This window comes from Cyprinus carpio, chromosome B22, assembly GCF_018340385.1.
Source record: "Cyprinus carpio isolate SPL01 chromosome B22, ASM1834038v1, whole genome shotgun sequence".
Lineage (NCBI taxonomy): Eukaryota > Metazoa > Chordata > Actinopteri > Cypriniformes > Cyprinidae > Cyprinus > Cyprinus carpio.
Window position 1 is genome coordinate 30453437 of NC_056618.1, and position 13782 is coordinate 30467218.

The window sequence follows — 13782 nt, forward strand, 5'->3', positions numbered from 1 at the left end:
CTGTGACATTATCTGCAACATGTATCATACAAAGGTCAAAGCGGGACACAACGCTTATATTAAAAGGGGTTCATTTGAAGCCATGATGATTAAATTTGATTTAGTACACTAGCTAGTCATTTAAACGGCCTTTAACATCAGGTTATAAAGGAAGAAGACACTGCACGAGATCCTCATGGGAACTTCATCCTAATTCCTGCTGTGCAGTGCAGGAAGCAAAGAAATGTAGCATAGGGGAAAATGCTCTTTGCCATGGTGAATGACTTCTAGTGGATTAGTGCGACTTCAGCACTGAATAACAAGTCAGCAAGTTTACAGAGCTGGTGGCAACAAGAAACACATTTGACATTAAAAATTAACTTTCATTTGAATTGCATAGAAGCACTGTGGTGATTTTATGCAGCATTTTATTTCCATGAATTTATCTCCACAGATAAAACCCTATGAGCATTATTGTCGGATTAATGATGTTGCCTTCATCCAAAATGCAGGGACTGGAAACATCTCCACTGGAACAATAACTCCAGATTTCAAAACTCAAGACAGTGGCGGTTAAATTATCCTAAACATACATGTTAAGTTATCAGTGTCTTTTTTCTTGTTTTTTTTTTTTTTTAATCAGAGCATTTAAAAAAAATTGACTTGAGGATACAGCTTTTTTTCCACACTTGATTCCTGTAGAGTTTGCATTAGCATGTTGCTAAGTTAATAATGTAAATTAGTGTCAGCCAATATTAAGATTGTAAATCAATCTTTTCCTATAAATTGAAACTTTTAAGTATGTTAATATTGACTGGGAGTAGTTTCCCATACTAAAGCACGGCTAAAGATATATCTGTCTATCTTTAAGCCTAAATTAAACAGAAAACCTGATTTGAACAATAACATTACCTTTCCTTTGGAAAAGCCTTTGAGCCTTGAGCATGTCTATCATGCCTTGAAATTGGTTTGGGACGGAGTCTATATATCAGTGTGGATTTTGTGTCAAAATCTATGTCAGGTTTACACAAAGATTTAGAAACTCTGAGAAAGACAAATATACCACAAGCTGTACTTTTTATTACAAGTTACAAGCAGATGGGGAGTTGTTATCTGAATCATGATGGAAGAAGTTCATTATGAAAAAGTTCTTCAGGGAATTGCCCACCTAGACAACATTTTAGGCACCATGGGCGTAGTGTTCTCCATCACAAAGGCTGCTCTAAACAACAAAGAGACCAATTATATTGCTACATTTTACCCAAAATCAAAGGCGTAATTACATGTATTCTTTGTGGAATGGCAATCCCAGAATGCATTGCAACAAGTTCATTGAACAGTCCAAAATGATTGACGGATTGAAGGGTATGAATAAAATAAATTTGATGTAATTAAAAGTTAATTATTTTATACAATATTTATGTTTTTGGTGCTTACTTGCATATTCAGCTATTAGCATAGCAATAGGCTATCATTAGATTAGTGTGGTTGGTGGAAAAGCACAATTTATGCATGAAAATGACTACAAACATTAGAGTACTGAGCTGGTAGATCAGCAATTGCAAACATACTGTAATTCAATCAGTTAAATGGATTCAGCTTTCCAGTTATATGGATAGTTCACCCAAAAATGAAAATTCTGTCATTAATTACTCACTCTCATGTCGTTCTAAACCCGTAAGACCTTCGTTCTTCTTCAGAACACAAATTAAGATATTTTTAATGGATTTTTTTTTTTTTTTTTAGGTTTTTAAGGTTGAACCACTGATGTCACATTGACTATTTTAACAATGTCCTTACTTCCTTTCTGGGCCTTGAACATTTGCATCAGTTGCGTTGTTGTCTATGCAGGGTCAGAAAGCTCTTGGATTTCATCAAAAAATATCTTAAATTGTGTTATGAAGATGAACTAAAGTCTTATGGGTTTGGAACGACATGAGGGTGAATAATTAATGACAGAATTTTTATTTTTGGGTGAACTATCCCTTTAACCTTGCTAAATGGTGGATTATTGGGCTCAGACTATTGAAATCAATTGTGAGTGTTAGCTCCATGTTAACATGACAATTAATTCTACTCTAATTAATTGTGAATGGTAGTTCATCTTGTTGCATGAAGTGTGTGGATGAGGATGACTTAACTTTGCTTAACAATAAGTATTGAGCTGTTAGCTTAGCAAAAAGCTAACCAGACATTCTATTGGAATTACTTGTAACTGTTAGTCGATCGTGTGGTTGCATGAAGAGTGCCATTTATGTGTGCATGAGAATGACTGTCAAGGTTACTGAACGTTAGAGTATTAAACTTTTAGCTTAGCAGCAAGCTAACATTATTTTAGTGAATTTTTTCCGAAATCAGCTAGTTGATCATGTGCGAGAGAATAGCTGTTAATGTTATTTCCTAAGAAGAGCTTTTTAAATCAGTTGCTTATAGGTTAAATTATACGCTATGTGGACAGTAGACATTCACACAGTTTACTAGGATTTGGAATGACATGAGGGTGAGTTTTTAATGACAGAAATTTCATTTTTGAGTGAACTATCCCTTTAACATTGCTTAATGGTGGAGTATTGGGCTGTTAGCTTAGCAACATGCTAAAAACTTACTATTAAAATAAACTGTGAATGTTAGTCGTGTTGTTACACCATTTTAGTTAGCACCATTCATGTATGAATGAGAATGGCTGTTGAGTTTACTTAATGTTAGAGTGCTGAACTTAGCTTAGCTACATGCTAACATGAGATTCTACAGGAATTGTGGAACTTTTAGCTTCACAGAAAGCTAACATTAGATTCTTCTGAAATCAATTGTGAATGCTAGGCAATCATGTGCAAGAGAATAACCATTAACACTGTTTCCTAAAAAAGAGCTTTCTAAATCAGTTGTTTATAAGGATACATTGGATGCTTCAAATGTAGACAGTAGACATTGGTGTGGTTTACTAGGGTTTGGAACAGACATGTTTTGAGTTTTGCCTTTTAGAGAAGCTTTTATTTATCTGGGTTGTGGGGTGACATGGACCTAATCAGAGATAGTCTTGGGGGAATTTGATGATCAAACACACACACACACACACACACACACACACACACACACACACACACACACACACACACACACACACACACACACTTCCACAACTCTATATCTTACTCCTCCAATATGCCAAAGGGAATCACTTTGACTGGTCTTCTTTAGTTTGGTGCTAGTTATGTGTGTGTGTGCGGGCTGACTGACTGATCCCATTTTTACCCAGCTCAGATGTAGCCATACAGACGCTCTCTCTCTTTCTCGCTTCCATTTCTTCTCCATCTCTCTCTGTCAGGGATGAAAAGGAACCACATTATCTTTCCTCAGCACACAGTTGACCCAGTTAAAACTCTGAAAGTATGACAATTTAAGAAAACTGTTGAACTCCATTCCCCTCCTTACTTTAGCGAGCATATGGGAACTCCACAGGAACATGGCAACTATTTAAAGGTAGTTTATGACTGAAATGACACATATCAGATGATATTTTCAAGGACTGGTTGACTGTGTTGTCCCTGGGTGTACTGTCTGCATTGAGCAACTCCTTATAGAATATTGACCTAGAAATAGATTCGGTCAAAAAATACAAAATACAAAACGATCTGTCTTCATTTACTCACCTTCATAATATTCTAAACCCATATTATTTAACATTTTCTATGGAAGAATGTTCATGCTGCTCTTTTCCTTGTAGTGGAAGTGAATAGGGACTGATGTTGTAAAATAGGACAATAAATCTCCATAAACGCATTAACTATAATGGGAAAATAAAATAGAATAAAAAATAATAATAATAAAAAAAGAGTTTAAAACACACCCTAAGTTCTCGGAAAAGTAGTTTTGTTTTAACACATTAAAAAAGAGACATGATTAAAAATGTCCTGCTGGTTTAACCGTTAAATAATTTTCCTTAAAATTAAAATACATGTGAGTGTTCAAATCTTTTTTATTACCTACATATATTTTTAAAGGTATGATTCTCAAGGATTTTTTTGGTGAATTATTAATTCCACATATATCATTTGCAAATATGTTTTTGGGGAGTTGCACCACATGACATTTTATAGCCAGAAATAATCTCCCCAAAAAAATGATAAAAATGTCTTGTATTTTAAGGGATTTTCTATAATGTATTTCTTATGTGTGCGTTTTTTTTTATATATATTTGAACATTACTTTTTTATTGAGGCTCTACACAGTGGTTGGACCACGTGACTGATTTTGTGGACAAAAAGAATATTCAGATATGAAGCGGTGAAAAGGTTTGGTTAAGAATTTCTGTTTCAGGAATAACATTTTAATCTTTTAATGAGGCTTTTGTCTTCATTTTGATATTAGGACACTTTTATCATCCTGACATTTCTGACTTTATGCAAAATACTCAGGTGCTTGTATCTATCTTAATTTTTTCCTTTACAATATCAGTAAACCCAATGAACTCCCATTTTCCATGCATGCAAACTGTTTCATTTGATGAACACGGCTGCTCATGTCCTAGATTTCCAGATCAGTCCTTCTTGCCGAGAAAGAACTCCGTGAGACAGGTGAACTCAAAGGAAACAGTTGCTCAGCAGAATGGAGTTTTAAAAAGTGATTTTCAAGCATTTAATCAGTGTTCCACTTTTCAAACCGATTTCAGCTGCCACGCTTAGCAGTCGTGTTAAAACGTTCACAGTTTCCAGCGTCTGAGCCAATGTCTGGGTTAGTGCTGCAGTAATTAGCCTAAGGACACAGAGGAAATAGATTTAAAGGGATAGTTCACTCAGAAATAATGATAAAGTCATCATATTCTCACCCTAGTGTCACTCTGTGCGATATTTTGTCCCTCTTCTAATGAACACAAGGGAGAAGGCAGCATATTCAGGGTACTCTTTTTGAAAGAAACTTTGACAATACAATTAGATGGGAATTCTGGAAGTTAAGCTCTAACAGGGACAAAAAAAGTACCATAAAAGTTATCCATATGATAAATTTAACAAGCTTGACAAGCTACTCATTTAAAGCAGTTAAACTGTAGACATATACCTAAAATAGTTATCTAGAAGCTAACAAAATCAGATAACAGCTATTTAATGGGGCAATGGATTTTAAACACAACTGTGAAATGTGATCATTTATATCAGAGCAGTATTTGTGGTGTAAAAACTTTGAGAGTTTTTTGAATGATTCTTGAAAAAATCAGAATAAGAATATAACTTATATTAACAAATAGCGATGAACAGAAGCTTACAACTAAATATTTTGCTCTAGAAAGCAACAAAATGGCAGCATTTTTCAATTCAAACTAAATCAAATGAATTGATTCACTAAAAAGAATCAGCTTTTTCCTACTACACAAGTTAGAAATTTTTTGGAAGATATACTTAATTGTGTTTTGTAAAGATGTATTTATAATACGATGTAGTACTTGTAGTATGATGTAGTTAGCCGAAGTACTGTCACACTACTAAAAATGTATACAGAGCATTGCTACCTTTGGTTGGTTACTTCCCAGCACTACTACTGTATCTATGCATGAGTGTGTGTGAGTCTTCATAATCAGGCTTGTTGAGGTTTTCGCCTCATGTTAGCAGTTTGAGATGCTATTTGCTAGCTGTGTCATCTCTTCATTAAGTGCAGAGGGAAATGTTATTCTCTATGAAGTTGATTCCTCAACAAAATTTCTTCTTTGTGAATAATTTATCAAAAACTTGAGTTTCAGCTAACAGTTCTGAAAAGTTTTAACTACTGTATGTAAGGCAGAGTTCGCCAAGCAAATGTAAGCCCAGTTGAAAAAAACAGCATATGCTAGTAAGGTATGTTTTGAAACATGATTGCTGGTTTCAGCTGGTCATGAGCTGGTTTAAGTTGGTCCTTAGCTGGTTGTGTGCTGGTCATAAGCTGGTTCTAAGCAACTAGCTCCTGCTCAGGACCAGCTTAGGACCAGCACATGACCATCTTAAACTAGCTCATGACCAGCACTTGACCAGCATAAACTAGCTCATGACCAGCACTTGACCAGCATAAACCAGCTCATGACCAGCTAAGGACCAGCTTGAACTAGCTCAAACCAGCAGCCATGCTTCAAAACATACCTAACCAGCATATGCTGTTTTTTTTCAACACAAGATGTTTAGAAAACCGACAGTAACATAGAAACTTCTACAATATGTTTGGTGTGTTTTCTCTTTCAGGTAATCATGTGATATAACACCTACAGAAATAAAAGAGTACACTTTGAATGTAGTTAAGTTGTACTATAGTAATGGAGGTAAAAATCTTCATTACTCTAGTACTTTACCTTCAAAAACCTGTCTTGCCAAGGTCATCTAAACTCTCAAGAACCGTTTGAACAGACATCAACAAGTAAATTTGATAAAATATGATTTTGAAAGTGGACAATGACAAAAAACCTAGATATAATCCATTTTAAAAGTGTCCATCTGGTTTTCGACTCCTCAACAGGATGTAATTTCCTGACCGATTTGATTTTTGTTCCCCGCTATGTTTTATTTTTGAAGGAAAGTAGGTAATGAACTCTTCCTGTACATGTGCAGCCTCTTTGTCGGATTAGCGCAATGTCCTGTGGGTGTTTCCACGGCCTCTGGAGAACATAATGATGTTAATACTTAATTTAAAGAGCTTTCTTTTCTCCTTTCCTTCTTCTTCTGTGTGGGAGGGATGCAGAGCGAACAGCTGTGTAGAGACTCGCAATGTGGCATTTCCTTGAGAGAAGATTTTCCCAAAAAGTCTTAAAGGGAATTACGAGGAGATTAACGCCTTCTCGGGCAACATCAACAAACATTTGTTTGTTAGGGCAGCTGCCAACATCATTGCGTTTCTTGGCAATCAGCAACACCATTTTGTGGGTAGTTAATTTTACACTCAATGGTATGAGTTTGAGGAAGGAACTTTCTGTTTGACCAAGCAATGGAGGACAGCGATATCATCAACCCGACCCTTTTTTGTCTGTTTTAAAAACCTTAACTATAAAGCGTATTGTAAATGATGGATGGCAGGTGTGCTACAACAGATCAACAGAAAATAGCAACTGAAAAATTGAGTTTGAGATTAATCTAGTGTCCACTAGGTGTGGGTGATATACCGGTAGACATGATTAACCGGCAGAAATTTGTCAACCGGTAGAGATTTTGGACTATCGTCTATATGGTGGTTACACAGTCATGTGACATTGCTGTGCTATATGGTCTCAAAAACATATAGTTTGCATGCATTTTTTAAGCATTGTGTATTAAAAACAAGTGATTTTAAGCCATTGAAACACAATCAGTAGCAAAAGAGAACTCATTTCACTAAATGCATGCATTTTCTGAGAGTGTCTTAGTGTTACTGAGTGCTGTCAAAAGAGATGTGCGAGGTCATAGAAGATCTATGGAGTTATTTTTGCCACTTTATTGGCCTTGAACGATTCAGTATACACACTTGTCTATGTCCGAAGGCCAGTATCGGCAAGTATACTTGTAAGCACAGTAATTTTGGTTTTAAGTGAACGCAAACAGCTGAGAAAGAAAACATGTGAAACAGTATGTTGGATCCGGGCAGCTCCTAAAGTGACAGCAGTCTAATATTCCTGCTCTCTGCCATTTATGTAGAAATGCTAATTAAATGTCACTGTTACGGTCAGTGATTTTTGCCCTCCAAATTATGGCGTATAATTAACTTAACATACTGTTTTTCACCTACTATATAGTAGGGAAGTATGCATAATTAAATGCAGGGCCTGTTTCTTTTTAACATAGCCAGCAGACCAACAAAATCATAATATGCTACTTGATAATGCTACCTACTGTTATGTAGCAGCAGGTGACAGAGTGATGTTCTCACTCTAGACAGCATTTGATTGGCTGATGATCCACTTCATCATTGATATTTGTCTTTTTTTCCCAAGACAATGACCTCTGTCAACTTTTAGCTGTACGTTAGCACATATAGATGGCATCAAAGCTAACAGACACAGTCTAAAATATAAAAAAAACTCCAATTAGATCTCTTCAAGTAGTCAAGGTGGATCTACCTTTATGTGTGGCCACCTCACAGCTCTCAGTCCACCCTCCATCCTAAGGTTAACCCTCCCCAATTTTTCCCAATTCTAATGAGGTATTATTAGCTGATTAGAGAGGACCCTCGTGAAAAAGATGAAAGGTAGAGTGAGCGAGTCGGAGAGAGCAAGCTGGATAGAGGGAGGGAGGTAAAAAAAGATCAACTCACTGCTAGTTGTGCTGTGGAAGCAGTGGGATAAAGCTTAACAGTGAGAGAGACAGGCAAACTGGGATATATTTCTATTTATTTCCCCCCTCTGTTCCCGTTCCTTGGCTTGTTGCAAAGAAGCAAGAAAAAAAAAAAATCATACGAAAACAGATGTAAATTTAGCATCCTAGCAGCCAGAGTGTCTCCTCTACGCGCTCGTTCAGAAGACTCTCCGTGTCTAATGTGACACATTGGGGTGGAATCGTGGGACACTCGGTCACGCAGAACTAAGGGAAGGATGGATAGAGTGAACCGGGTTTTAAACATCGTAAGACAGATGTCTCCCAGGAAAAGGGAAAGAGGGTCTCATTGGGAGGCGGAGAGCCCGGAGACCTGCGAGGAGAGTCTGTGCTCTCTCAGCCTTTGCATCAGCGGTAAGACCACCCCTGGCAAACTTTCTCTCTCGCTCTGTCTCTCGCTCCGTCTCCCCCTCCTCCCACTCTAATCCTTTTTTCATTACTGCTTTGTGGGTTTGATATTAACTTTGACCTGTGGTGTTCGCCACATACACTGAGGAGAACAAAATGCTCTCTCTCTCTTTTTTCCGTCAGTGTGGCTTCAGTTATCATCTTGTTTCCTCTGAGGGGAAGAGCGATTGAATTAATGGTGAAACTCTTGAACTTAATGTGGAGGACGCAGTTTCTCAATCCTAATGTTGTTCTTGAAGAATTGATTTTGTATTAGGCTTTTAAATATTTGATGAAATGGATGTTTCCGTGAGGCACAATCGCAATTTTCGACTTTCATTTATCGGCTCAACTGATCATCCTTCATTCTACAGCTTTGATTTGGTAGGGGCTTCAGAGATCAGTGAAGCTTCACCAATATTAATTGAGTAAAGATCATAACTCTTCATTGAGTTATGACTAGCATGAGTAATGTCTGTTTTAACAGGAGCACTGACCGGTGCATTATTATCTACAGGTATTTAGAGGACACTTAAGTTTGTACAGTTGATTTTGTGTTAGAAATTGATTGGAGAACTGAATCTTTCCTTCTACATCACCTTTTATCTCATGTGATGAAAGTTTCAATTGGGTTTCAATTCATAGACATGATTGTAACATCTCTCTTGTTGTTGTTGTTTTTTTATGTTAATTTTAAAGTTTTTAACATCTGGTTAAAAGCATTTTTCTTCCAAAAATAAAGATTCTATCCTTTACTCATGTTATTTCCACACCTGTATGACTTACCTTTTTTTCTGTAAAACATAAATGTAGATATTTTGAAAAGTATTTTTTTCTTCTTTGTGCATACAATGAAAGTTAATGGAGTCCACTCAATGTTGTTTTGGACCCCACTGACTTTCATTACTTAGACAAAAACAGCCAAAACATTCTTCCAAATATCTTCTTATGTGTTAGACAGTAGAAAGAAAGTCAAACAGGATTAGAACAACATGAGGGTGATTAAATGATGATGGAAATTTCGTTTTAGGTGAACAATTCCTTTAACTAGGACTACCAATGGTTTGCAAATAAAATGTAAGGGGATTTTTTCTAAGAAGGAATGTATTTGCATGCTTTTTTTCTGTTGTATTAGCACCCTATTCATTAAAATAATTGTAAAATTATACAAAATATATATATATATATATATATATATATATATATATATATATATATATATATATATATTGTTTAGTTATATGGTAACAGCAAAATAATGTAATAGCAAACAATTCACCCACAAAAAAAGTTCAGAATTGAGAGATTTAAATAGAGTATTACTGTACATGATGTAATGTCAGAAAACTCATAATTGCAAGAAAAAGTCAGAATTGTGAGATATAAACTCAGATTTACTAGATATATACTCAGAATTTTGCAAGATATAGGCCTAAACTCAGGACTGTAAAAAAGACAACAACAAAAAAAGTCAGATGTAAATTCAGAATTGTGAGGAAAAAAAAAAAAGAGTAAAAACTACGAGATATAAACTCATAATTACAAAATGTAAACTCAGAATTATTAGAAAGTAGAATGGCATGATGTAAACTAAGAAATGCAAGATAAAAAAATCAGAATTTTGAGATATAAGCTCAGAATTACTAGATATAAACTCAGAATTGAAGAAAAAAGTCTGATGTAAACTCAGAATTGATCACATGTAAAATGAGATATAAACTCAGAATTGCGAGATATAAACTCAGATCTGCAAAATGTAAATTCAGAATTGTGAGAAAGAAGAATTGTAAGATATAAATTCAAAATTAAATGAAAACAGTCAGAAATTTGAAATATAAACTCAGAATTACGAGATATTTTTTCAGGATTGCGAGAAAAATTGTGAGATGTAAACTTAAAATTACATGACAAAGTCAGAATTGCGATATGTAAACTCAGAATTGCAGGATATAAATTCAGAATTGTGAAATGTAAACTCAGAACTGCAAAAAAGTAGAGAAAAAGTAGAGAAAAAATGTAATTGTAATACAAACTCAGAATTGTGAAAAAGCAGAATTGCAAAATACAAACTCAGAATTGCATGAACAAAGTAAATATTGAAAAATAAAAATCTTGCGAGAAAGTTTAGAACTGTGAGAAAATCAAAATTGCGAGATTTAAACTCAGAATTCTATTTCTCACAATATTTATCTTGCAATTCAGTTTATTTATTTATTTATTTATTTTTTCTTAGAATTATGAGAAACAGTCTGAATTGTGAAATAAAAAGTTGCAGTTACCTTTGTGTTATTTTTATTCTGTGGCAGAAATGGACCTCCATACTTTTTTGTTTTTAAAGCACAGTCTATTATAGGCCTAATTATAGGCCCATTAAAAATAAATTGTTTGTATCTCTTTTTGTTTTTAACTCTTGTTGCATATTCCAACACAATCCCAAGAATTGCAAATGCTCCAGATGATGCAATCTCGCGTTTCTTCAGACAACATCAGATATGTTACATCTCGAGCAGTTTTTAAATATTTCATCTTCCATTCACTGCAGGAAGACTACATTGCTTTACATGTGATATATTATTTAAAACCTGGCAGAATATACTCTCAGATGCATTCGCGAGAAGCCCTACGTCTTTAATGAGGCATCTCACGTTTACACACAGGGGAGGCTGTCTCGCGCCCTGCGACACTCTGTAATTACAAGCAAAACTGTATTATTAGGTATCACTATTATATCATTGCTCAGTGTTACACTGTGTCTGTTCCAGAGTCACAGCATCCTGAAATAGCAGTGAATTATTCCGATGAGAATTATGTATCAAACTGGAACGCATTTTAATGCCTTGTGTACAAGCTTCCAGTCAGGCCTGCTTTGATTCGATGCTGATTATGTTGTTGCTGTTCTGCGCTATAGCTGTAAATGTTGGTGTGTCGTAGCACTGTGTTTTAAAAAGCCTCCAGTGTGCCAGTCGATGTGCCGATCGGCTCAGACTATGTTAAAATATATTGTGTTACAGGCAGCCAAAGTGACTCGATTTCTTGTAACTTGGATGATGTCGGTGTGACAAGAAAGAACGAACGATGGGCTCCAGCTTGGGTGCTAAATATACTCCATCTCTCTGAACAAACACCGAGTGCACCTGGGAACTGTTCCCTAACCGTAGAAAAGGAGAGCCGTGAGAGGTAGAGAGACTCGCAAAGAGAGCCTTTGTTCTGCTTTTGTGTTCAGAGTCTTCTGGATTTACATTTTTGATGTTAGCTGAGCCCTTAAGCCCCGCCTTAAAATGTTACTGACCAATCCTGAATTAGCAACTGTTGCGTTCCGCCATTTAATGATCAAACAGAATGCAGAATTAGAATTTAACCAGGAGAATGCATAATTGAATGAAATTCACAAAAATCCCTGTAACTAATACAGACATTCACAAGTTTACAATATATATAAAAAACATGAGATTATAAAAATGTGTTTAAATTATGTGATATACTTTCATAAATGTATTAATAGTAACTGATAAACAAATATTGTGAAATATTGTTGCAGTTTTAAATAAATGCTTACTATTTGAATATATTTTTAAACTGTCATTTATTCCTGTGATATAAGCTGAATTTTCAGCATCATTACTCCAGTCTTCAGTGTCACATGATCCTTCAGAAATCATTCTAATATGCTGACTTGCTGCTCAAGAAACATTTATTTTTATTATTATTATTATCAATTTTCAAAACAGTTGATGCTTCATTTTTATTTATTTATTTTTTTTCAGAAAATGTGATCAATTATTTTCAGGATCTGTGAATAGAAAGTTGAAAAGGATAGTATTTATTTGAAATAGTAATCTTTTGTAACATTAGAAATGTATTTACTGCAACTTTTGATTAATTTAATGCACCCTAGCTGAATAAAAGTATTAATTTCTTTAAAAAAAGAAAGAAAAGAAAGATATTTATTAATAAAGGACTTAATAATATTAAAGATGCTATTTCAAATTTTCCTTTCTCGTTGGAGTGTTACAAGCTCTTGGTGCATAAAAAGTTGCAAAGACTAAAGTCTTAAATCCAAAGAGATATTCTTTATAAAAGTTAACACTCGTCCACGCCCTCCTAAAATGCCTCGTTCTAATACGCCCCCACATCTCTACGTCACTGTGTGGGAAGATTTGCATAACGCCACCCAGATGTTCACGCAAAGAAAGAAAGCATACCTTTTATTCTCCACCTGCCGCACTGTTCTCAAGCCGCCCGCCCGCAAATACACAAAATAATGTTCTTTTTAGCAGCATCATATGACCCCTTTAACAGCAGTTATATGGTGAAAGAACACTTTATTTCCCAGAATTCTCTAATTTACAATAATGTCAAAATGCAGCCAGTGAACATGAAGCAGCTTATTAGATGGAAATGTAAGATTATGTGGGTTGTTTAATGATTTTATTGATTGAATGCGTATTGTTGTTGTGTTGGACTGCTTTTGCTCCAAGGTAAGTTTATTTTACTAACTTAACATATACAGTATATTGATTCAGGTTATTATGTGAAAACGTTCACAGCACCATAATGAAAGTGTTAGGAACAGCTCTGTTATCTTACAGTAATACAGTAATGTTATCAACCGTAATAACGGTCAAATGAGGCTTGTCTCTTTTCAGTCGACTTTGAGGAGCGTTTGATACTAATTTGCAGCCTCCACAGTTTTTAATCTCGTTACTGAGTAATTTAACAGTTCCTGTAGAGAAATGGCAGATAAAAATGCTTTGGCAATGTCACACTTCATTCCAGCCTGTCTTACAGCTTTTTTTTATTAACACCGTATTAGTTTATTTTATAGAAAATCTCCAGTTCATTCCTGTATGTGTTTATTTTTTTATTTTTTTATTTTTTGGTGCATGATGATGTATGGTGCTTAAAACTGAACTGTATTTTAACTTTTATATTTTAAAAACATTCAAATATGTTACATTACATTAGTAAAATAATGATTATTGTTATTAAAAGATGATATAAAAAAACTACATTCATATATGTTACGTTACTTCAGTTAAATTATTAAAAGATGTTTTAAAAATATTTCCAGTGTGTTCTGAAGGCAAACTTTATGTTTTCTTGCACTGCAGTGGATTTG

At 34.9% G+C, this 13782-nt stretch overlaps 1 protein-coding gene across 3 annotated transcripts in view; it reads left to right on the top strand.

The window, feature by feature from the left end:
• The window catches only part of LOC109064628 (glutamate receptor-interacting protein 2-like), a 177400-nt gene that overhangs the window by 47482 nt on the left and 116136 nt on the right, over window positions 1–13782 (top strand). Inside the window, exon 1 of one of the 3 annotated variants that reach the window (XM_042748622.1) lies at window positions 8195–8630. The exons of 1 other annotated variant lie outside the window; for it this stretch is intronic. In XM_042748622.1, the coding sequence (XP_042604556.1) occupies window positions 8495–8630 (136 nt within the window). In that variant the 5' untranslated portion in view covers window positions 8195–8494. Of the gene's footprint in view, window positions 1–8194; window positions 8631–13782 lie in introns of those variants that run through there. One more of the 3 variants, XM_042748621.1, reaches the window with a different exon arrangement.